The sequence below is a fragment of the Lonchura striata genome, chromosome 20 (genome assembly GCF_046129695.1).
Source record: "Lonchura striata isolate bLonStr1 chromosome 20, bLonStr1.mat, whole genome shotgun sequence".
Taxonomy (NCBI): Eukaryota; Metazoa; Chordata; class Aves; order Passeriformes; family Estrildidae; genus Lonchura; species Lonchura striata.
This window is the reverse complement of record NC_134622.1, coordinates 6,541,899-6,565,907: the sequence shown is the minus strand read 5'-3', so window position 1 is coordinate 6,565,907 and position 24,009 is coordinate 6,541,899. Positions and strand designations below refer to the sequence as shown.

The following is a 24,009-nucleotide window of genomic DNA, read 5'->3' as shown; positions in this document are numbered from 1 at the left end:
GGTAGCAAGACCATTAATTAAGAAACAAACAAAAATCACATTTAAAGCATTTATTTTGAAAAATAAAATACAAAAGATCATTGAATTGTAATTGTACATGTAATTTATCAACTTTTTTTTTTAAATAAAAGATATTTAACATTTTTCACATATGAATAAAACAAACAACTTTTCCACCAAGAATCTTTCAGGACAAGCACAGACCACTCTTGAAAGCTTTGTACATTTAAAACCGAACTGCTATAAGAAGCAAAAAGAAAAAAAATCTTTGAAGATGGAGCCCTGTAATTAAAACAGAGGAGCAATTTCAGAGACAGGCATTGCTTTTGCATTTTTAAAAACCTTAAAAAAATAGTTGTGCGAACGTAATGCAGTTCTACATGAACATCAGTGATTTTTGTTGTTTTTTAACAGGTTTACATGCGCTCACAACAGCAAACTTTGAAATAAAAACAGGATGAAAGAAAGAGGAGAGAACATTCTGAAGAGAGCAGGCCATGAGCAGCACACCTCTGATCCCAGGGGAACAGGCCTGAGGGATCACTCCCATGGAAAACGCAGCAGCTGATCTTCTAAGGAAAAAGAAATAAAGTTATTTTGGAGCTTTCTTGGTAATAGTCAGCTTTTTATACTGAAGACCATTTAGGATTTACAAATAATGCAGAATTAAGAGCAGCCACTGTTGTCTCAGCAGGTGGAAAATCACTGCCAAGACAAATCCCATTCCTGTAAGGAATGGGGCTGCTTTGTCCATCCTTTATCACTGAGAGACTGCCTGCAGCACAGTGCAAAAAAATGTATCTGTTGATTTTCCACTTACATCCCAAACCTTTGTGACCCAGTGGGAAGTTATGCTGGGAAGTTCCCAGTTTGGTTTCTCAGAAAATGGGGAGCAGCTTCAGGCAGAAATATTGCAGGTTGGAGTCCATTTTTCAGAGCTAAGTGGCAAAATGAGGTTGATGCTTTAGTTATTTTAAATTGACTGTGTGAAGAGATGATGGTTTCTCTATTGATTTCACAGTGAAGGTCTGTAATTCATCTCTGGGAAGATTTTAGAGCCATTATTTCTACAGAGAGCAGTGCTTTTGGCTATATTTAGGGTGTTTATATTTATGGCCACGTAAGGATCTATTTTGGGGATATTTGTAGGGCACATTGCTTTGGGCTATTTTTAAACTGGATTTAAATTTTGCCATCTTTTGTTGTCAGGTCAGAAGATCTGACAGCAGAAAAATCCTGGATTAACACAGGAAATCTTGTATCACTCATTCCTTAACTGGTCTGGAATTTACTCAGCTCCCTGAAAATTTTGTGACTGTTTATACAATGACTGAAATGCAGCTTTTTGAAAATACTGGTATGAGATGTTAAATCAAATATCACAAACCAGCCCACCTTTAGCAGTTTCCTTTAAAAAATATAATCTTCATATTTATCTTACCCATAGAATTACAGAAGTTAAACAAAAATCATCTTGAATTAAGAACAACAAATGAGCACAGAACTGTAATGCTCTTTTATTACCTTCTGTGCAAGAAATGTCCATTTTATCTTCTATTCCATAGGTTCAGTCTGTCAAAAAAATAATTAAAATTAAATTAGCTATTTTACATTAGAGGACAAAAATATCAGTACCAATGTCTGTTCTCCAAACTTTTGAACTGTTTGGTTAAATTATGTTAATACTAAAGGAGAACACTATCAGCATCAATTTGATCAGGTTTTTATGGTTTAAGGAATATTCTTTTACTCTTCCACAGTGCTTATTTTTGTCTTTTAGAAAACCTGTCTTTGCTGTGGATAAATCTGTTCAGATTTTGGTAAATACTGTATTTAAACCAAGCTAATTGTATAAATTCACCTCCTGGAATTTAGCAGGAACTTCCCTATCCTATGGAGCAAAGAAGGAATTTATCAGTCAGAGTGGCCCAGGTTCTTTTGGGTATCCCAGGATAATTGAACAAACAGCACAATTTAACTGATACTGTATGCAAACAAGGACTTAAAGGATTTAATGCAGGATTTATTCAAAATCAAGGATATATTTTGCTAGCACAAAAAATCAAGGCTATTTTTTGCCAGCACACCATCTCTACAGAGTGTGCTCAATTCGGAAGGATCTCCCTGCATTTTCCATAAATCCTGTCAGCAGTATTTCCCCTCCTGGCAAGGCACACCCTATTCCTGGAGCTTTCTTGTGGCTAATCCTGCAACCCCACCAGCAATCCCACGTGGCAGTGACCCCAGCAGGCTCCTGTGAATTCAGCAGCACACGTGGAGCAGACACTCAGTGACAGGGACAATGCTGGCAGCAACAGGGCTGGGATGGCTCTCCAGAGCTGAGCAAAGCAGGAGCACTGAGTGATCCAAGCAGGCAAACAGGCAGGAAACAGCCAAGCCCACGTTAGAGATCACACAAAGGCTGCTCAGAAAGATTTGGTGGCCACAGCAGGGTTATTTTCTGAGAACATGAAACACACACTACAGCTATGCCACTTTACTGATCCACGTTCATTTTATCTTGCCACGAGACTTCCTTTCTACTGTCTTCTTCGGCTGGAACAAAAGAAATCAGTTTTCCTTTTTAATCAAATCATTTTTATTTGAACAAACTGAGAAGTCAAAATGCTTTGTCTGTGGTAGATTCCAGGATATTTTTAACCTGCCCCATCCCTGGAAGTGTCCAAAGCCAGGGAGGACAGGGCTTGGAGCAACCTGGGATAGTGGAAGGTGTCCTTTCCAATGGCAGGGCGTGGAAAAAAATTAATTTTAAGGTCTCTTCAACCCAAACCATTCTGGTATTTTGCAATTCTGTGATATCCACAAGATCTGTCAGTTTGACAGCTTCACAATAAGGCTTTTTTTTTTTTTTTTTTTTTTTTTGCATGTCTCTCAGGGAGCTGATGACAAAGAACAGCATTTGAGGGATACCAGATTGTGAATTTTCAGTAAAACCTGAAGTTCCATAGCACACTTGACTATTAAACCAACACCACCCCTATCCATGGCTGGGTTTGTTGACTTTGATAACATCTCTATTTATTTTTAAAATCTCTCAGTATTTATAACTTTGCGCTCTGGACTAGAATTGCTTTAAATCAAGATAACAAAACGATAAAGCTCTTCTACAAGTAATAAACTTTGCAGTTTAGTCCAAAAAGAGGGTCAGTTTTTCCTTCCATTTCACAGCAATATTCAGGCAGCTCAGGGTGACAAACACCACTCTTAACTCTGGAGTTACACAAGGATTCAGGAGAGGTTTGGGATGCTGAGTTCAAGATTCCACCTCATGGATAATCAGCAAATCTCACCATCAATCAGAAAATCAAGCTCATGGAGAAGTGGTTTATAAAGGCTGTTTGATATCCTTTACCCACAAAAAGATAATTAATTCAATACTGTACCTGTGGCACTTCTTTGAGGAAGTCAGGAAGCTGAAATTCACCTTTATAGACCTGGAAAAACAAACAAAAATTTATACTACTCAAAGCCCTCATTCACTATTGTTTGAAATGCTGAAGAGCTTGTTAAGGGAAAAGGAAAAAAAAAAGAAAATAAGAATAAGGGTTTTTTTTGTATTGTTAGCATTCAGTGATGTTAGAACATTAAATATTCTGGCAACATATTGTCTTCTCTCTAGAGGATAATTTTTAAAAGCTCTTTGCTTATGAAAATAAACATTCCAAAGGGCAAAAAAAAAATATCCTGTTTTTTTTGTTTTCCAAACCAGAAGTATACTTTAAGAGTTTTACCATCCTGTCTATTGAAGCATGAAGACTGATCATCCCAATGTCATGACTGTGCTCTTGTGTAATCATTTCAAAATAAAAATTAAAAAAGGGCACAAACCTATTTGGAAAAATTCCTTAATGCCAGGAAATGGGAATGGGGCTCCTCCAAACCTACTCAGAAAAATTCCCTAATGCCAGGAAATGGGAATGGGGTTCCTCCAAAGCCTTGCTCTGAGCTGCCCTCCCTGGTTTGCGTCACAGGAAGGAGCTCCAGGAAGTCAGGGGATGTTTATTACAATTTTCTCTGCTCTCCTACGTGCACACGACCAGAGCACAAAGCCATGCCCAGCTCATCAATATTCTGCAGTGGCCTGGGACTGCAGCTGAGCCAGTTCTGAATTTCCTGCCCTGTTTCAGGATTGGATTCCCAATCCATCCCTGGGATCCAAACCACCAGGGTTCACTGAGAGCAAGAATTACTCCACACCCACATGGTGGCACTATGATATTCCATGGTTTAGATAAAATAGGAACAGTTCTCATCTGTATTCAGCCAGGGGCCACTGGCATTCCCATGGGAACATTAAGGAAAGTCACCCTGGACAGAAATTCAGTGTGTGGCTATTGCAGCCTTGCTCCACTATAAATATTTATAAATCAAGGAGAGGATTTCTCATTTTCTGCTTTTATCCAACTATTAAAATGCAGCTTGTGTCCCAGAGAACAGGAATGGAAGTTACAAAACAACACTGTCACAGCAAAAATTTTACAGAATAACCTCAGCAAGAGTCCATGATAAATCAGGACTTTGTGTTAGGTGCTACTCTCATTGGAAGGAACAGACAGGAACCTTCACCTTTTCTGGGAATTCTTAAAACCAATTAATGCTGATGCTGTCAGCACTTTGTGACTGATTCAGAACTAGAAGGACCACAGCAGAATCCTCCTGCAATTATGACTCAGTCTAATTTTTATATTACACATCTCGATTTGTATCTGCTCCAAAAACTTCACCTTTGCAGGAACAGCATTTACCCCAGTAAACACCTGACAGCAGATAGCCAAGATCAGCAATATTAAGAAGAATAATGGCACTGGAAAGCAAATGTTGTGAGGGTATTTTATATTATATTCACATGAAAATAGCAGCACTCACAGAGCACAATTTACCAAGACAAATCCAAGCAGTGGCAGGCCCAAGATTAGGTTTAACATAAATTTTGGTTCAGAAATGACATTACCTAAGGGCTGGCTTTGTCAAGAGGAGACTGCATAAAAACTGGTTTAAAGTAGTTCCAAAAACATAAATGGTCCCTTTTGAATCAAAACCCAGGGATCAACAACAATCCAGAAATTCTAAAAACAATTACTCCATCTGCAGCCAAAGAAATTAAAGAGGCTTCAGATTCCAAACTCTGTTCTGACCAATTTGTAAGTGTAGAACACATCACTCACAGTGGCATTAGAGAGACAGAAGCAGGATACTGGAATTATTTCCAGTCTAAGTAAGAATTCAGTAAAATTGAGGAGAAATGGGGTTTACCATCTCTAAGGGAATTATTTTGCAAGTCCAAAAGAAGAGGAGGATCTGAAGCCTGTGTCAATTTGTTGTTCAGTGCTGGCAGTATTCAAGCTGTTCTATTAAAAAACCAAAACACATTCTTATAGCCAAACTGAATGGATATTATTCTCAAAAAGAGATCAGAAAACAAGTTTCACATCCAGTTGCCTGATAAAAACCCTTTAAACACACAGGGAGAACTTCAAACCAGAAGTGTAACCTATAATTCTTTTTTATAGAAGATTAAAGCATTTTTTTTTCACTCACTTTCCTGCCTGCTTTGGAAAGAGTCCCATTATATTTGGTCAGTTCCAGTACACAAAAATAATGGGTTTTTTTGTGTAAAAGTCACCCTACAACCAAGTGTGCTTGGGCTTGCTAAACTTTGAAATATCCAAGTTGCAGAGTAGAAGGCTGTTGATGTTTAATGGTAAAAGGAAAAAAAAAAAAAAATAAAGAACACTGGCAAAACCAGAGCTGAGCCCCTTTCTAGAACCACCCCACAGCACATGGAGTGCTCATCTTTCAGATTTTCCTGAACTTTTAAGGCAGCTTTAAAGGTTTACACAATTCTTCACCTCTGTTGGACCTGCCAAGGAAGGGCCATGTGAGATGTAAATGTTTACCCAGGAGAGACAACACAAGAGCAGGATCTTACACAGGCCCAGCAACGTCTGCCAAAAGGCAGCTTGCAACCACACCTCAGTTTGCATTTTGGTTGGTAATAACTCTCTTTATGCATTATTAATCATTTATTCAGAGTTAAGGGCTTTGGGGTTTTGTTTTTGTTGTAAAACCGAGATAACAGCACCTCTGGAGAGAAATTATCCAGTTGGGAATCCACATGTTGGAAGAAACACCCATTAAAGGGAATATTAAACAAATTTCAAGGACACTGAGAAAGTCTGTGCTGTTGTGGTCACATGGAAGATGGAATTAACCCCACATTTTTATTTTAAGTATCAGAGAAAACACCCACAAAGCCAAATTCCTTTATGATCAGGTTAATCAGTGAAAATGGAGATGCAGGGCCCTGAGCAGCTCAGCATCCAAAGACCTCTGACAGCAAAATTATCCTCATCCCTTAGGATAAGTGCACTTTTTACCTTTATCAGAGATTGCTGCTGCCCTTAAAACCTCAAAAAGAAACTTCTGAGATCCTGGCTGTCATGGATGTTTTGACTCTGTACAGGAGATGGTTCCTCACAACGTAAAGCAGGCATGTGACTGGAGTGAGTAAACTGTTTTTATCTCTAGGTGTTGCCATCAGCTGAACACAAAACACCTTTAGCTGGACACAAACCAGAGCTGGAGAAGAGCTCTGGGCTGTATTTGAACAGATCTGGTGAAAACCAAGGCCCCTTCTCTGGAATTCTGTAACTTCCACCTCTGGATCTCTCCAGGACAGGGAGCACAACTCCATGAAGAAGTTAAAAGAACTTACTGGAGTGCATACTCCAAGCATCCAAATTTATTTAGTGGGAAGGATGTGCCAAAGAAAATCTGGTGTAATTCATTACAGATGGGAGAGGAAACCACTGTGCCAACCATAACACAACAAAGCAGCTTCTCCTGGGCAGGAGGCAGAGCTCTGCAGCTGGGAGCTGCTCTCTCTCCTCTTGTGCTGGGTTCTGGCAAGCTGAAATGCATTTTTACACCACCTCACAGTGCTGATAAAGGACATATCACACACTGTTCTAATGAGGAGGGAAGCACTTTTGTATTTCACCCCATAGAGATTGGGCTACCAGCTCACACACAGCTACATTATTTGCATTTTCTGCATAATTTGCAGATGAAAACTTCATTTACTTCAGGATGTTGATTTCCTTTCTGCTCAGGATGGAGAAATTGTTAAAACTCTAGGGGGGAACAACAAGTAATTATGTATCTAGAAGGAAGGAACCCTTGCAGTGATAAATTAACAGATCAGCAACAGGATTACAAGAAAACCACAACACATTCAGTGAAGGCAAAATCACCTCCTTGGAGAGGTCACACGCAGAGAACAGCACAACCCTGGCCAGACCTTGCTCTCTCTGCTCTGCATTCCTTAACTGAGACAAGATAAACTGTCAGAAAACATAATATTGCCAGGCTTAACAGAAAACAGAACAACAAAAAGTTAATGGCTTTGTTAGTGAAAACATCAGAAAAATCTGCTGAACTCGTGGCTGGCCCAGTGCAGATCCTGTCAGAGATGTTTTATTTCCTAGCACAGCACTGGGAAAGCAACACAAGAAGAGATGAAGCTCCCTTCATGCTCTGTTAGTTCCTCAAACAAAAGCAGAGATGTCAAAGTACAAATCCAGGTTGTTTCTTGTTATTTTTGTGCTGTGCTGCAGGAGCACAGACACCAAACCTCAGCATTTTGGTGTCCTCCACAGGTAACAGGCAAGTGAAAAATCCATATTTAGCAGAGAGCATTACTTCCCTTGCATTACCTACAAGGAGATAGCATTTCTAATTTAAGCACTGTCCTTTAGCTGGAGAAAATCATAATTTTGTCTCCAGACTGAAGAATAATACTTTTTAAAAATTATATTTAAGCTGTACCTATGGAAGTCACCAGCAGGGGACAGGAAAGGAGAAAAGAGGAATAATGAACAGCACTTGAGTGTTCAGAAAGCTTAGGAAAACTAATATTTTGCACCACACCAGCCATCTCTTTCCAGTTTTCTCCAGTATCAGCCCTTGGTTTAGGAATTTTTACACTGCTGGTTCTCACTTCCATGATTAAAAGCAGCAGCTCTAAATTGCTGAGCATCATTTTCACTGTTATGTGTAATTTGTGGTCTTTTCCAAGAAGGGACAGATTTTGCTCAGCTTTAGAAGCCTAAACTTTATCTGTTTTCAATGAATACAATTCAAGTTCTGTGTTCACTTTCAAGTCTTGGAGACCACAAATATAAATATAAATATAAAAGAGCTGCTTCCAAACACAAAATAAGCCGATAAATGCTTACAAACAACATCCAGATATTCTTACTATGCACTGAAAAGCAATTCTGGAAAGATTTGCTTTGGCCAGCTTCATCCATATTCAAGATATCCAGTACAAAACTCTGTGAAAGGCTATCCCAGGTGAAGAAATTTAAAGAAAGCAAGAGCAAAAGAAGTGCTCCAGTGATTTATAAATTCACCAGCTCAGAGTACACAGGAACACATTTAACTTGCCAAGTGCCAGCTCCAAAAGGCTGGAAAAACCCAGGTTTATTTATTTTATCAATTTAAATAAATGCTTTTTTCTCCAGGCTGCGGCAGCAAGGAATAAATCAGCACAGGTTCCTGGAGGAGAAAGGAAACCCCACAAGAGCTGTCCCTGATGGCTTAAACTCACACACCAGAGTCTGAAACAGTTTGAAATCTTTATGTTGATTGATTTTTAGATAAATATCCTAAGTTTTGAAGATTAAACATCTTGAACTCTCTTGCTTTTAGCATTCATTCAGAACACCTCCCTCATTTTATCTGTACAAACCACATATACACAAGGAATTTTGGCAAAGAATAAGTGGCTAGAAAAATACATACTGGGTACTATAATAAACAACAGAATTAAAATGCTGTCTGGGGCTGTAAGTAAAGCTATTAAATTAAAATAGCAGCCAAAATATTAATGACTATTCCATATGTCTGCAATATTTAGATCAGCTTCAGTTTTTAACAGCTGCTCCTAGTATGAGTAAACAAACAAATTTGCCTTCAAAGCAAACTTGGAAAAAGCATCAGTAAAACCTCAGCCTTTGAAATTAAGTTTTCATTTCTTTACAGTTGCTCCTGGCTTTGTTAATTGCCTGAATTCCTCTCTTGTATTTTGAAATCAAATGCATTTCAAGAAGAGACAGAAATCCAGACAATTTTTGCAGCTTGGCCTGAACTTGCTCCACACAGGTGGAGGCCTCAGACAGGTCAGCAGGCTGCAAAAGCTTCTGTCAATTTTATCACTGAGACACAATCAACAAAATTTGCAATTTCTAGTACTGAACACTTATTTTAACTGAGTGCAAACAACTTCATTTGTTTGTGAGCCTTTTAAAACACGGAACTTACAAACTGTAACCAAAAAGAGTGAGTTACTTTTTCCATGCTGAGCTATCAACTGTGAATTTTAAAATAAATCAACCTGGCAACCTTTAGTACACTGATTATTGATTAATGACATTTTTTCTAAAAAGAAATAATGCAAGAGTGTTTAGGGACTTCACAAACCCCAATTCCTTTTTCATTCCTATGTATCCCATCAGTATCCCAAGCAGGTTTTCAGGATCAGAAGGCTGATGGAAGACAGTCCTTTTAAATTGTTTAATTTTTTTTTCCCCTGATTATTCTGCTGCAGCAGAAAAAGTCACCTTCTTTTAATAAACTATGTCCAAAAAGAACAGAAGTTAAGTTATTAATTCTATTTCCAACAATGGTAATGAGCTTTTCAACGGATACCTCCAGGGATAAACAGCACTAATAGCCCAACTACTCAAATTCCAACAACATTAAATTCAGACTCAAATCCTTAAGTTTAGGTTAATCAGCACCAGACCTTCCTCCATCTTCGGGCTGCTCTACAAAGAATTGGAAAATCAGACATTTTGATCATCGTGGGCTGTTTACTATGGGTCATTTTTCAAACCCTACTGAGTATTTGGGGTGTAATTTTGTGACAGAGCTTCTGCCAAACCTCATATATTAAAAGCTGAGCTCATCCATCAAGTTTGAAACCAGACAAAAAAGCTTTTCCCACTGTTAATTATGACTCAGTCTAATTTTTATATTACACATCTCAATTTGTGTCTGCTCCAAAAACTTCACCTTTGCAGGAACAGCATTTACCCCAGTAAACACCTGACAGCAGATAGCCAAGATCAGCAATATTAAGAAGAATAATGGCACTGGAAAGCAAATGTTGTGAGGGTATTTTATATTATATTCACATGAAAATAGCAGCATTCACAGAGCACAATTTACCAAGGCAAATCCAAGCAGTGGCAGGCCCAAGATTAGGTTTAACACAAATTTTGGTTCAGAAATGACATCAGCAGTTCCCCAATTTTCTGGGCAGCTCTCAGGAGGTTCAGCTCCACACACCAAGGAGCAAAGCTCAAGGCCCCAAAGGATTCCTTCATTTTCCTCCAAAGAAAACACTTTGTGAAGCAGCAAAAAGTGTCAGGAACAGACTCCAAATCCCCAGACTAAACACAAGGCTCCTGCTCTAGAGGTCAAATCCATTCAGTCAATAATTAAACCCACAAAAGCCTTACCCTCCTTGTGTTTTCCACCACTTTCTGATCTGGCTTCCCATAATTGGGGGGGTTGGCATAGGGGTCATAGCCCAGTTTGGCCAGCATGGGGGCAATCACTGGCATGTCCTGCAGGACATCAGCTGGGATCTTCCCAACCCACTTGGACAGGGCTTCCACATTCACTGGCTTGATCACTTGGTCAGTAGATCTTTCAACCCTGGGGAAGGAGAAAAAAATTATATTTTCAATTTAAATCAATTATTCTTCACGAGCATTGTTTTGTTTGTTTTTTTTCTCTCCCATTTTTCTTTTTTCCCTCTCAAAATTTCATGTTTTCTACAGAGCTGATGGGAAGTGAAGTTTTAATGAGAATAATTTGCAGATGCTGTCAGGTTTAGGCCCTCACACTGTGCTGAAACAATTTCTTTATTCCATAAAAGCAGCAGAGAAAGCCCAGGAACTTTAAGTGAAAAGTAAACCCACATCTACATATAAATCTGTTTTTCCACTGTCACATTCCCAAATTTGCTGTTTAATTGTCTAGGATGCATTAAAAGTTGTATTCTGAATTCCAAGCCATGTGCTACTTCTTATCACAACCATTCTGTGGTTCATTTTTTTAAACTTGTTTTATAAAAGAGAGACCTGAGGTGACAGAAAGCTACAAACTACAGAACTATTTTTCATAACCATTCCTTGGATTGTTTGGTCTTTACACAGATCTTAAAGGCAAGTGCACAGTCAGTGTCATATTTAGAAAATCACTTATTTCTTATTCATTTAAGCAACAGTCCTAATGTAATTTTTATTTCTGCTCTACTTTTGTGGCGGGTTTTATTTTCCCAGGGAAGAAATTTGGCACTGCTTTCTGCTGCCTTCATGATTGTAAGACACACAACTTCTTTACTGTGCTTATTCCTGGAACAGAACTCAGGTTGAATAATTGAAAACTCCCTGAGTTTTTACTCTAAATAATTTAAAACTTTTTTCCTGACCTCAGAAAGAGTTTGGATGCTGTTGGATATATAAAAGGAATATTTCTGTCTGCCTCACAGCTGATGCTGAGCACACACCAGAGTTCACCTTGTTCCTCTTTTTCACTCCTCAGCAGAGCTAAAATCCTCCCAGGGCAGAAAAAGGAAATCAGTCATCCAATGCTGGAAGGTCAGTAAGGTGAAATAATTTAAATACAATCAACAAAGAACAAACAAGACAGGGAAATGCTCATAAGGAAACTGTCTTGGCAAGCAGGGCCTTCAGACTGGTGTTTCATGGAAGCTGAAAAGGAGCTGACAAACAAAAAATCCTCTAAAACAAGCTCAGCATTTTCAGCTTTATCCTCTTCAAGCATCAGCAGAGACTCAAACCAAAGGCAGGATCTCAGAAGGGGTTTTTGGGACCAGGGAGCTGTGACTAAATTTCAACATTCTGAGGGTTGCTGGACTGAGCTCCTAAGTCTGGATGGAAAATTTAAAAGTTTAGGCAATGTTTTTTGTGATCTTTCTAATTAGAAGATGAGCATCTGACTCCACATTAAATTAGCATGAAAAGAGCTGCTAAAAATTGAGATTCAGAAGTTCAAAGCACCACAAGAGGAGTCCAGAGCTGGACTGGGACACTCAGGAAAAAAATTATCACAAGGTGTTTGAAAAAGTAAGATTTATGGTCCTTAGAGCTAACCAAGCCTAAAACCTCCTCACCAAAACTAAAAATTGATTTGAGCATTTAAAATCAGGATGATACTGGGAGAAGCAGGTAGTGAGCCTGGCTAAGAACTTGCTGGACCCCCCAAAAATGGGTGTTACAGATCAATTTGAGCCTCAGTTTGTCACATATGGATTCCCCACCCTGATATCAAATTTTAAATGTATCTTTTGTCCCTCTGTCATTTTAATCTTTGCTAACAATGCCCTCAGCATGAAAGATTTCCTGGTGATTGATAGCAAGGACTACATTTAGCTGCTTCCAAGGACTGATAAAAAATCCACTGCTCCACATTTGGTCTGGTTAAATCCTTCTCTGTGCTTTCAGTTAAGGTGGGAAGGAAAATAAAACCATTTGTGGGAAGGGAAAAAACCCAGTTTGTGGGAAAGATTCCTCAGATAAAGAGCTTATGAGGACTGTGAGGGAAGACAGACTGGGGGCAGGAGGAAAGAAAAATGTTAAAATCCAAACAGAAAAACAAGGGAACACCAATTCTTGGGAAAATTGATTATATGGCAGTGATTCCAGTTCTAGGAAGAGTTTCAGCTTTGGGAAGCACACAGGACTAACCCCAAATAATTCTGCATCTGCACCAGAATCAAACAAGAGCTATGTACTAAATATAGTAAATTCTGAAGTAATTCTGCCTAGACAGCTATTTCCATAATAAAACTAATAAAAATTGCTCTAGAGGGGTTGACATTTCTTTACATCAGTGGTCAGCACAGCTGCTTTCACTTAGGCAAATGCCAGAGCTCAATTAACAATCCTGGTTAGAGCATGGAGTCCATAACGAATTCCTTCAACAGCCACGTTGGCAGGGACTTCAAACCACAGAAAATTCCCACTCCTACAAATCCTGCACTGCACATCCCTACAGCCCTTGCAGTGTTGCTGGATAAAAACCAAAATAAGGGGTAAGAAATAAATTCTAAACATTTTTTTAGCAGGTAATAACATGGTTATAAAGATGTTTTATAGACACTGATCTCGTTCTCAAAATGTTTTTTAATATCTCAAGATGACAAAAAACTTGCCAGATTTCTTTTCAAAAAATACCTACAACAATTGAAATATCTTCAGGCATCTCAGGCTGGACCTGAGGCAGCAGCAGGAATCTGAAGTGGATGCTGAGCCTGTCTCTGAGATCTGGAGATCTTTCAGGTGAGTGAGAGATGATTAAAGCAGGGGGCTCTGCTTGTTTCCAGAAGTTTTTACACAAAATCACAGCTGGGAATGCCAAACCCAGCAGGTTTGCACTGGAACAAGGGCATCAGACTGGGAAATCTCAAAGTCTCCCTGCACAATTTCAACTGGAACCCCATAAACACACAACACAGGCATTTAAGGTTTTGATATTCACTGGGGATTCTGCAGCCCTTGGAAGTCTGAGTCACTGAAATCATTATCAAATCCTACAACTGAAAACCAAATTTCACCACCTACTGCAAGGGTATTTGATTAGATAAACCCACCCCAGGCATAACACCCATTTCTCTTTTGCCAGACCCTCCTGAAATCAGAAATTACTTCCCCAGATCATCTCCTGAGAGATAACAAAGGCATAAAGAACTCGGGGACCAGACTGAATTGAGGGTCACAAGAACATGTCCACACTCTTTTGTCTTAAATGTGAAGGTTTTACTAAAAAAAATGAACACATTTGACTTTGTTTAAGCCATTTACTTAATTTTTAGAAACAAATATTCTCAACTACTCACACCCTATTCCACCAGATTTAATAATAAATTTTAGTAAGAATTCAGTAAGGTTATTGAGTTTTATAGCATAAAGGTCCATCAATTTTTAAAAACAGCAATCTGGAAGCTGTAAGGCGGTAATATTTTACTAGAAATGGGATTATACAGTTATTTTTTACAAGACACTTAAAGCTTGGCAACTACCAAAAGAAAAAAAAAAAAAAAAAAGTAAAAATAAGTTACCTCCACTCAGGTGCTGCAGAAGCAGCAACAAACCCCAGGAATTAGGGAGAAGTTCCCATGTGGATCAGGTTCCAGGGAGGCATTACAGTGCCCTGCTTCAGGTTAACATTTCCACATTTTCAACCTGCTACTGAACAGCACTGCCAAAAAAAGGGAGGAGATGCCTTCCTGATAACCCTGGGAACAGTGGAGGCTGTTTCTTCAGTGGAAATGGTGATGTGAAACCTCCACAGGGCAAATATCTAATTGTTACCCAAGTTTAAAGTCCTCTTTGTAATCACTGAGAATCGTTTTATATTTGTTTTAAATCAAATGCCCTTACAATATGTTAGAAAATCCACAGCTGTGTTCCTAGGCATTAAATAAAGGAAATATCCCTGTTTTTATTTATCAAAACTGGAGTTTCAATAAATAGGATTTCTGTAACAGCCTGTGTGTGCTTGCTGTGCAGACTTCCTCTCACTCAGAAGCACTTGCCAGTGCTGAATATTCCAAATCCAGGAGCTGAGTAATTTAACTGGGCAGGCCTTGCTGCTGGAATAGGGCTTCTAGTTCAGGATTTTAAAAATTAATCTGGTGGATTCAAAAATAGAAGGAGTGTCAAAAATTGACATTTTTCTCTCTCAATGTAAAGATGAAAGAGCTTCTGTGTTTCAGCTGTTCAGCTGTGAACAGTGGTAAAGAAACCAGAGCAGTTTAACCAGAGAATAAATCAGATCATCTCTTAACACCACCCATCTAGTTTCCTAAGCAGAGCTGAATTTTGGATTCTGAAAGCAGCTGAATCAGGTGCACAGATGGCCCAACAAAATAGTGAAAGATCTGCTTACAACAAGGTTACTTTCCATCAAAATGCCTGTCATTTTGGGAGCATATGCCAGGAGAAAAGCAGCCAGCTCTGCTTTCTATTCTCTTGGAGCAGTTTCTCCAGTTTCCTGGAAGAGGATGTTCTTGGCAAACTCAGCTCCAAGGCCATTCTCGCACTGACAACAATATTGTTGCTGAAATCAAATGGGTGATGTGGCTAGGATGGGTGACACCACTCTAGATAAAACAGCTCAGGTTTATTTAGGGGCACAGAGAAAAGCAAAGTTGATACCAGATATTCAAATTCAACTTAGCCTTGACCTTTAAAAGTTTGTTCACGTTACACACATAACCAATCAGAGACTGCAAACTTTTAATTAGCAATGACTTATTTTCAAGATGCACCATAAATCAGCTGCCCAAGGGAGAAGCTGTGATTTTTATATACCAAATGCACTAGTTTAGAACAGCACAAGGTGAAGGATGAAGTCATACTCACTTGGAAAGAGAAACCCCCCCTGCTTTTCCAATCATCTCCTCATGGTGCAGCACTGCCTGGTTCCATGGGATGTGCAGGAACTTGAGGAGAGTCCTCATCCACCTCTCGGGGTGCAGCACCAGCTGCTCATAGTGCACCAGCATGCACCTCTGGAAGCCCACCTCCATGCACTGGTTGTACATGGTTTCGATGGCCCTGTTCCACTTGCTCAGGCAGTCCCTGTAGCTGTTCAGGTCAAAGCCAGCTATGGTCACCTTCCTGGAGATCATGGAGTGCACGGACGCGCGGCCGTCCCGCACCATCAGCAGGAATTTGGCGTTGGGGAAAATCCTGGCGAGGTAAGTTAAGGATTTCAAAGCAAAGGGATCCTTGTTACACAGGTAGGGAGCGGGCTCGCCGTGCTTGACGATGATCTCCAGCAGAAACGCCTGCATGGCCGAATCCAGCACCTCATCCGTCACCCCCGCCTCGTCCAGGCGGATTTTCTCCTTGCTGGACCTGGCCCACATCTGCTTCACAGCCAGGATCCTGGGGATCACCCGGGTCTCCTCCCCGCAGCGGATATCGGGGTGCGCGTCCAGCATGGCGCGCATCAGCGTGGTGCCGCTGCGGGGCACGCCCCCGATGAAGATCAGGGGCATGTCCTTGCTGTAGGGCAGGCTCCCGTTGGCACTGCCACCGGGGGATGTCCCCAGCGTGGCCCTGGCGCTGTCCCCCCGCGGGGGCTGCCCCGCGCGCTCCTCCATGCGGTGGTGGCACTCCATGGCGTGCTGGCCCAGGTAGAACACGGTCACCGAGCTGATCACCAGGCACGCCAGCAGCAGGTTCTGCTTCAGCTTCCCGACCATCTTGGGCAGCGAAAAAGAACACCTCCTACTCCAAAATATCCTCTAGTTCACGTGCCATGGGAATCCTAATCCCAAATAAATTAAGGTCTGGCAAGAGGTGAAAAAAGAAAAAAAATTAGAATTTTTTTTTTTACAAGAAGTTACTTTTCCAAGAGATGACACAAGAAATTTCTCAATAAATTACTTTTCTAAGAGCTGAAACAAGACTCAGTCTGGAGCCCCAAAACAAAATCAAGGTTTCTCCTTATTTCTTTTTCAGTTCAGCTTCATAAAATTGCATTATTCAAAAGTAATCTTCATTTCTACAGACGAGAAGAAAATAAAATTCAGATGATTTCTAGACATGCGTAAGTGTCTGAACAAAACTTTAAGATAGAAAACTGTTTCAAAATCTGTCTGTTGAGTTTCATTTCCAAGAAGGACTAAGAACAAGCCATGTTTTATAGGGAATATCAGAGATTATATCAAAAATTGGCTTTGAGAAATCTTTGCTGCTGGATCTTTATTTTTCCCTTTTCTAACAGCTAATGTAGAGACAATCATTTACCCGTGTTCTGCATTTCACCTGCTTTGGGTTTTCAGATCAGGTGGGCTGAAAACTGACTATTCTTCCCAAAGCTCCAATGAAATTAGTACTCTACTGGAATTTTAAGGAAGATCTGGCTGTTCAGGGCAGGAATAGTTCACTGAGCACTCAGAATCACAGATGCTTTTAATTGGGAGGAGCCCCAAGCACAGAGGAAGTGCCAACATTTTAAATTTTAAATGATTGCCTTCCTCCAGGCTTTTCCATCTCTGGCAGCACTGCAGGACCATCCCTGAGTGCACAGGATCCTTCTGCCTGCTCCCTGTTTCCCTCCAAAGCATAATCCACTTCACCTTTTCCTCCTAAAATCCAGCTGTTAACTCAGAAAAGGCTGATTTGAGGAGGCTCTCCAGCCCTGTGCCTGTTGAATGGGAAGGTGCAGGCAGAGGACAGAATTCCCATCAGCAGTGGGGAAAAGCAGGGAATTCCTCCTGCAGGAATCTGTCACAGCAGGGTTTTTCTCTGCCAGGGCATCCAAGAGAAGGTTTTGCCCTTCACATTAACAAAGCTCATTCCAATCAACAGCTGTCACAATACTCCACTCAAAGTTCAGCTTTTAGTCTCTCTTACCAAAATTAAACTCAAATATAACTAAAAGATTAATTCCCTTCTTTTTCTGCAAAGTGGCCAACACTCTCTGGCCAGAACACCACTCACAGAACAATTCATCCTCTGTGAAAAGTTTCATCCTACTCACATACCTCTCCTTGCTTTAACTGGACCTTAAATATCTGAACATTAAAAAAAATACCCCTCAAATTCCCAGAAATTTAAGCTGAGGTCATCTGAACAGTGTTCAAAAAGTAAGGAAAATAAATAATGCAGTTCATATTTCCATAGCACCAAAAATCAAAGTTTCTCTTCTGAAAGATTCAGCATGCAGACCTAACTTGAAATTAGGGAAGGGGAAATTGTTCTGCTTAAAACTAACAAATAATACAGAATCTTTTAAAATTCTTTAGATACAGTACCCACTGGAGAGAAGAGTTAACACAAATGAAAGAGCATTTTAGTACAGAGCAAACAAGCCCTACAAATATTTACACTTCCTCCAATCCCTACCATTACTCAGTCTGAGTAAATGCCACAAAACTAATTTCCTCAGGAAGGAAAAAAAAAATCCTCCACAAAAACCTTCATCTTCCAAACTAAAACCTACTTGTTGAAGATACACCAAATGCAGAAGTTAGGTAGGTGAACACTGGAGAAAAGCATATCAAGATCAAATTGAAGATTTATATTAGAATATCAGTTCAGCCAAAATAAAATAAACCCAGCTTTAACAACAAAGCTGAAGAACACTCAGTATTGGAGGAAAGCTGGTGATTGAAAGCTGAAATCTTTAATTTAATTTTAAACAAGTGATGACTGTCTCTGGGCACAATTCCAGCTGTGAATTCCATTAATGCTGCAGACTGTGAGGAAGTTTCCTAAATTTCTGTGAGTACTGACTCACCTACACCACCAAAATCCCAGCCATGTGACAAAAACCCCACATCAGTCACCCACAAACACTTTCATTTGATGCAGTTCAAACTTTGGGACATTCAAAGTTGCCAAAGGCTGCAAGACCATAAAGAATCAGGATTTAACTGTCCTACAACCTTCTGTCCTGGTTTTTTACCTGGAACATGCACCAGGGCTTTGTGTGTCAGAAAACCCAGAGAGGAGCAGTCAGGAACAGCTCCTCTCACAAAATTCATTTCTTCTCCAAGCCAACAAACTCCTTTCTGTGCCTGAAGTTCCAAGGAAAGCTCTTTGGGATAAAGATGACATATGAAAGTTGCTGCCCTTCTGCAAACAAACCCCACCTTCCCTCCTCCCCATGAGTAAGTGCTCTGGAGCACATCTGTCAGCCCGAAGGGTTATAAAAGTTATTATTGCTCTGCTGTTAACAGGAATTAAATTGACAGCCTTTCAAAATCACAGCAGGGCAATCAGCAAGCCCTCTGAGCTTTGAAATGTTGTGGGGTTTTTACCTGAGAAGAGCAAAGTGCCACACCCAAGCACAGAGAGATTTTATTTAAAAAATTCCAAAACAAACCCCACAATCACCCAAACACAGCCCTCTCACACAAAACATGAGCTGAGCAAGTCCTAGAAGACTACAATGGTAGAGAAGCCTTTGGCAGCAAGTTTCAAGTGCCAGGGTAAAAAAAACAACTCCCAGAAAAATTTATGTGGAACTCCAAAAAAAAAAAAAAAAAGAATATCTACAAGTTTCATCACAAGACAGTGCAGCCAGCAGAATTGTCTGTAAGTGAATTTTCTGCCCAGAAAAGTCAGGCCTATGAGTCAGCCTCAGATGATGTTAGCACAGCAGAACTCACTGCACTGCTTTGTTTCCTTCTCCTGCACACAATTCATCCTCCTGCCCTCCCCTCCATGCAGCAGGTCAAGACCTTTTTCCTCAAGTTCATCCAAAAAATGCTGAAAATTTTTATCTTAGTCAAGAGGCAAGTCATCCATTTGTATTTCATGCTAGTTTGGGGTTTGTTGGTGTTTCAAACATCCCCTGCAGAGGAATAAAAGCTGTTCCATTCCCTCTGGAGCTCCAGAGCTCAGCCTTCCACTGTGGAGCTGCAAAGGGAGCACCTCCCTTCTCCTGTTCAAGCTGAGCTTTCCCAGGGTTAAACTGAGAGGGCAGTGACAGTGGCATCATCCATCCCAAAATAAAACACAATCCCAGATATATATATATATATAGCACTTTTCAGTGATTAACTTGTCCTCTGCTTCCATGGCCTGAACTCCTGGCTCACATTCTGACCATCAGATCTCCTTCTAGGAAGAGCACAACTTAGATTTTATGGGATTTTTTTTTTTAAATGGGATTTGTTCCTGATTTGTTCCAAGTGCAGTGAGCAACTCGCCCTTACAGTTCCCACTGCAGGAAGCACAGAAATGTTTTCACACATTTGCATTCCCTTGAACTTAGGCTTTTCTGATTTAACTTTGATAAATGATTTGGTTTAAATGTAAAGCTCTGAAAAATGTAAAGGGCCAGAGTTTGAGCTCAGCTCTTCTGGAGAATTCTGCTGGGAGGAAAGGTCACACTCAGCTCTGTGTCAACAGGGCATGAGGCTCCACAGGCATCCTCTAAACAAAAAGCCAATAAAAAAGGAGTTTTTGTGCCAGAAAGTAGGAGCAAGAGAGAGGCAGGGGAAAAGCTGATACCATTGGAAAGTCGTCTTTCCCCTCATGCCTTCCTACCATGCTCCTATGATTCCTTTTCCTCTTCAGGAGAGCTGCTCAATCCCTGATTCTCTGGAGCTGTGACAACACCCCCTCCCCACCCCAGGCTTTATGGAGCAGGCTTCAACATACACCCTGCAGAAACAGAAGATGCTGATGAACAGCCTGACTACTAAACCCTAAACTACAAAATAAATTAATTTTACAGTGGTTAAATTGAATAGGAAAATATCCCAAAGTGCTGTTATCCATTGTCATTCTCCTGGAGGAGGAGAAATTAAAATGCTGTTAGGATTTAAAGAAGTAAATGTCAACTCTATCAATTTCTTCCCTGCCTCTTCCTGCACCTTTTACTTTATCTCTCTTAAAATAAATACTGGAAATGCAGCAGATACTCAGAATCACCCTCAAAATAATACGCATTTAGAAACTGAAGAGTTATTTCTTAGAGGAACATCTACCCTAAGCTCTTTCAGCATCCCTAAATGAAAGCTTCAGGAAGGAATCCCATCAAAGTTTCCCTTCAAGGAGCTGTTTGAGTGTGCTCACCACAGATGATTGCACAGGGAACAGCACTGAAATATCCCCAGAGCACCACTGCCACAGCCACCCAAACCATCAGCAGCCTGTTCCCAACACAATCTGAATATTCAGGAAGCATTTTTATCCCTCTGCACAATCACCTTAATGAATCCCCCAAAACTGGATCAGAATCTGCACAAGGAAGCAAATCCCAAGCAAAAAACCAAACTCAAGAAGTCTTGAGTTGCAAACCCATCTTCAGCTATTTAAACCCTCATGGCCTTCAAACCCTGCTGCTGTTTGCCCCAGAATTCTCCTCCCATTAATCCTAGAGTAAAAAAAAAAAGGATGATAAAATAGAAGGAGTAATTTTTATTCACCTCCACAAAGAAACAAGGAGTCCACAAATAAATAAGGTGTAAATCACCTGGCATAAAAACATCTGGAAGGAAAGACAGCCAACTCCTAGAATGACAGAACAAAATTGGACAGGATTAATATCAGGGAATGCAGATGTGAGAAAAACTCTCCCTTACAGCCCACACTGCAGGAACCATAGAAAGTGTTGGTCACACATCTGCATTCCTTGAACCTACATTTTTTGGCTTTTTTTTTTTTTTTTTTTTAATCTAAAGCCCTGAAAAATTGAAAACACCAAATTAATCTTGACTGCCACAGACTGAATAATGTGAAGTTTTCCATAGCAACTATATAATAATTTCATTATTTCTGTTACAACCACATTATACAGAGTAAGAAAATTATATGCTCATACTTATGCATTTCAGTTTTGTTACCCAAGCACTCAAAAATCAACACTTTTTTCAACGTCTAAGGTTTAGGTTTTTCAACATCTAAGGCCTCTAAAATTACTTTAAAAATCACATAATTAAAAAGTTCTGCTTCAAATAAAAGGAAGTATCTTTATCCATTCTGCTCTACTTACATCTCTAACATATACAGCAAATTATCAGGATTTGCATAGAAAATGGTCAAAAAAAGAGTTACCAACATGCAAAAACAAACAGTATTTGTTAATTTCTACAGCTTCTGCTGGAGAACAATTCGACCAAAGGAATTTTAGTGGCGACACACAGAGGCTTTGAGCTCTTTAAAGTTACACATAAAGGAAGAAAAAAGGGGGGAAACAGAGAGAAAATATGACACGGAGAAAGGGGGGAAACAGAGAGAAAATATGACACGGAGAAAGGGGGGAAACAGAAAATATGACACTGAGAGCAGATGAGCTCCTGCTCTGTGCTCAGAGGGATTTCAGCGCTCCGTTCTACACTGAGGTACTGCGGAGAATCAAACTCCTCAGTAACACCAAAACCACCCAGACCCACAAAAATCCGCACAAAACCAAAACGCAAATCGCAACGGCGGCAGCAAACCCACTTCCAGCGAAGCGACGGATCCAACCTCCTGCTGTAACACGATCAAACTGTGAGACAACCAAACTGATGGGGCTCGCAACAAGCCGCTCTAGGGAAGGCGTCGCTGCCCAGCCGAGCCATTCCTCACCTGTCCGCAGGTACAAACCCAGCACCGTCCCCGCTGCCCCACCGCGGGCACTCCCGGCCCTCCAAAGCACCGGGAGCCGCTGCCGCGACTTCCCCCGCCCGCGGGGAAACTTTGGGAATGCCCCGGGCGGGGAGCAGCGCGCCCGGCGCTCCGAGCATCGCCGGCGGCACCGGGGGCTGCCCGGCCCGGCGGGGAGCGACACGGCGGGGAGCGAGCGAGCCGCTCCTGCCGCCGCCTCAGGCCGCGGCCGCCAGCGCGGAGCGCGGCGGGGCGGGCGGGGCCGGGCTCGCCCCGGGCTCGCCTCAGGTGCGCGGCGGGCGCGGCCCCTCACCTGCGCTGCTGCTGCTGCCGCCGCGCCGGGCCGGAGCCGCGCAGCAGCGGCACGGCCGCCCCTCCGCCGCCGCCGCGGCTCCGCTCGGGCACCATGGCAGTGGGCGGGGAGCGGGACGGGGAGCGGGACGGGGAGCGGGACGGGGAGCGGGACGGGGAGCGGGACGGGGAGCGGGACGGGGAGCGGGACGGGGAGCGGGACGGGGAGCGGGACGAGGAACGGGACGAGGAGCGGGACGAGGAGCGGGAGCGGCCCCGCCGCCGCCCCCCCTCAGCCGCGCGGCTGCGGCGGCTGCCATGGAAATCACAACCACGCCCTGATTGGTCCAGAGCCTCGATGTGTCGCGGGCCGCCATTGGGTGGCCGCGGGTGATTGACAGCGGGCGGAGGCGCGGCCACGCCCCTCCCCGCACAGCTGGCGCACAGCGGGCCCCACGTGCGCCAGCGGCCGGCCAGATGTGCCGGGCAGATGTTGGCGGCTGGGAGGCCGGCACAGCTCACGCGCCCCCTCCGCTCACCAGAAATGAATGCTGAATTAACAAATACAGCCCGAACTCCGTCCGGATTCGGCCCCCGGGCTTGGCTCTCGGCGCTGAGAGCGCCCAAAGCAGCGCGGCTGCTCTGGGTAAGCGGCTGCAGTGCAGCGCTCCGGCTGTCCCGTGAAACGCCGAAGGCTTTCAGAGGCACTGAGCGGTGCTGACAGCCCGGCTCAGGTGTCCCCTGGGCTCACACACCTGCTCTGCCACGTGCCCACCACGTGTGCGACTGGGAAAACATCTGGAACAGCTGGAGCACGAGCCAGAGCCTGAGCCAGCTGCTGGCACAAACCCCAGCTCTGCCCCACAGCTGGGTGAAGCGGCCAGGAAAGGAGTGAGGGCGACTCCCTGCCCCTGGAGGTGCAGCTTTGTAAGGAAATGCACATCTCCAGATGAACTCACCTCTCAAAAAGCGTGGCCTGAGCCCGTCCTGACCCCTTCCTTCCCGGTGCTCCGTGTGGAAATCCAGGTTCAGCTCCTCCCCAGCAGGAAAACGCCTCGAGTTGGACTTGCTAAGGTTAACACAGCGATATGCAAAAGCTAAATGCAACTGAAACCACATTTCTCCTTCGCAAATAGAAGCCCAGCTGCAGCCAGCCAGCCTGCAGAGATGTCAGTGCTACTGCAGGGTCAGAGCAAAGGGAACAATCCCACAGGACGTTCCCCGGATTTGTGATGCCTGCCAAGTGGTACAACAGCCAAAGGGATTCACCATCCCAAAATTCAGTCTGGGAAAAGCCACAGTGAGAGAGCATTTCTGTCCAGAGGTGATTGTGGCTCAGCTCAGGTGCATTTTATTTGCTAAGAAAATCAATATTTGCCATGCAAGCAGATCTATGTCCATAGGACAATTATTTTCATTCTCTGGAAAGCTCTGCTCTGGAAGTTCTGAATTTCCAGAGTACCCAGCACATGAAAAGCTTTTAAATGTGCTCAGAGAGCTGCTGGGAGCCCAGAGAAACCCCCAATTCCTTTCAAAAGTGGCA

General features: G+C 42.2%; 1 protein-coding gene across 4 annotated transcripts; it reads right to left on the bottom strand.

Moving 5' to 3' along the window:
- Positions 1 to 35: 35 nt before the first annotated feature.
- TPST1 (tyrosylprotein sulfotransferase 1) lies at positions 36 to 22,576 on the bottom strand. Of its 4 annotated transcripts, none has more exons than XM_021550967.3 (7): positions 22,489 to 22,576; positions 15,483 to 16,417; positions 10,548 to 10,746; positions 3,405 to 3,455; positions 2,481 to 2,556; positions 1,525 to 1,572; positions 36 to 572 (listed from the first exon to the last, which is right to left on the bottom strand). In XM_021550967.3, the coding sequence occupies exons 2-5, from the start codon at positions 16,328 to 16,330 to the stop codon at positions 2,512 to 2,514; spliced, it is 1,143 nt and encodes a 380-aa protein (XP_021406642.1). In that variant the 5' UTR covers positions 16,331 to 16,417; positions 22,489 to 22,576; the 3' UTR covers positions 36 to 572; positions 1,525 to 1,572; positions 2,481 to 2,511. The 4 variants fall into 4 exon arrangements, with proteins under 4 accessions (XP_021406642.1, XP_021406643.1, XP_021406645.1 ...); XM_021550968.1 differs by lacking the exon at positions 22,489 to 22,576 and adding an exon at positions 22,158 to 22,317; XM_021550970.3 differs by lacking the exon at positions 2,481 to 2,556 and having other exon boundaries at positions 22,489 to 22,575.
- Positions 22,577 to 24,009: the final 1,433 nt, after the last annotated feature.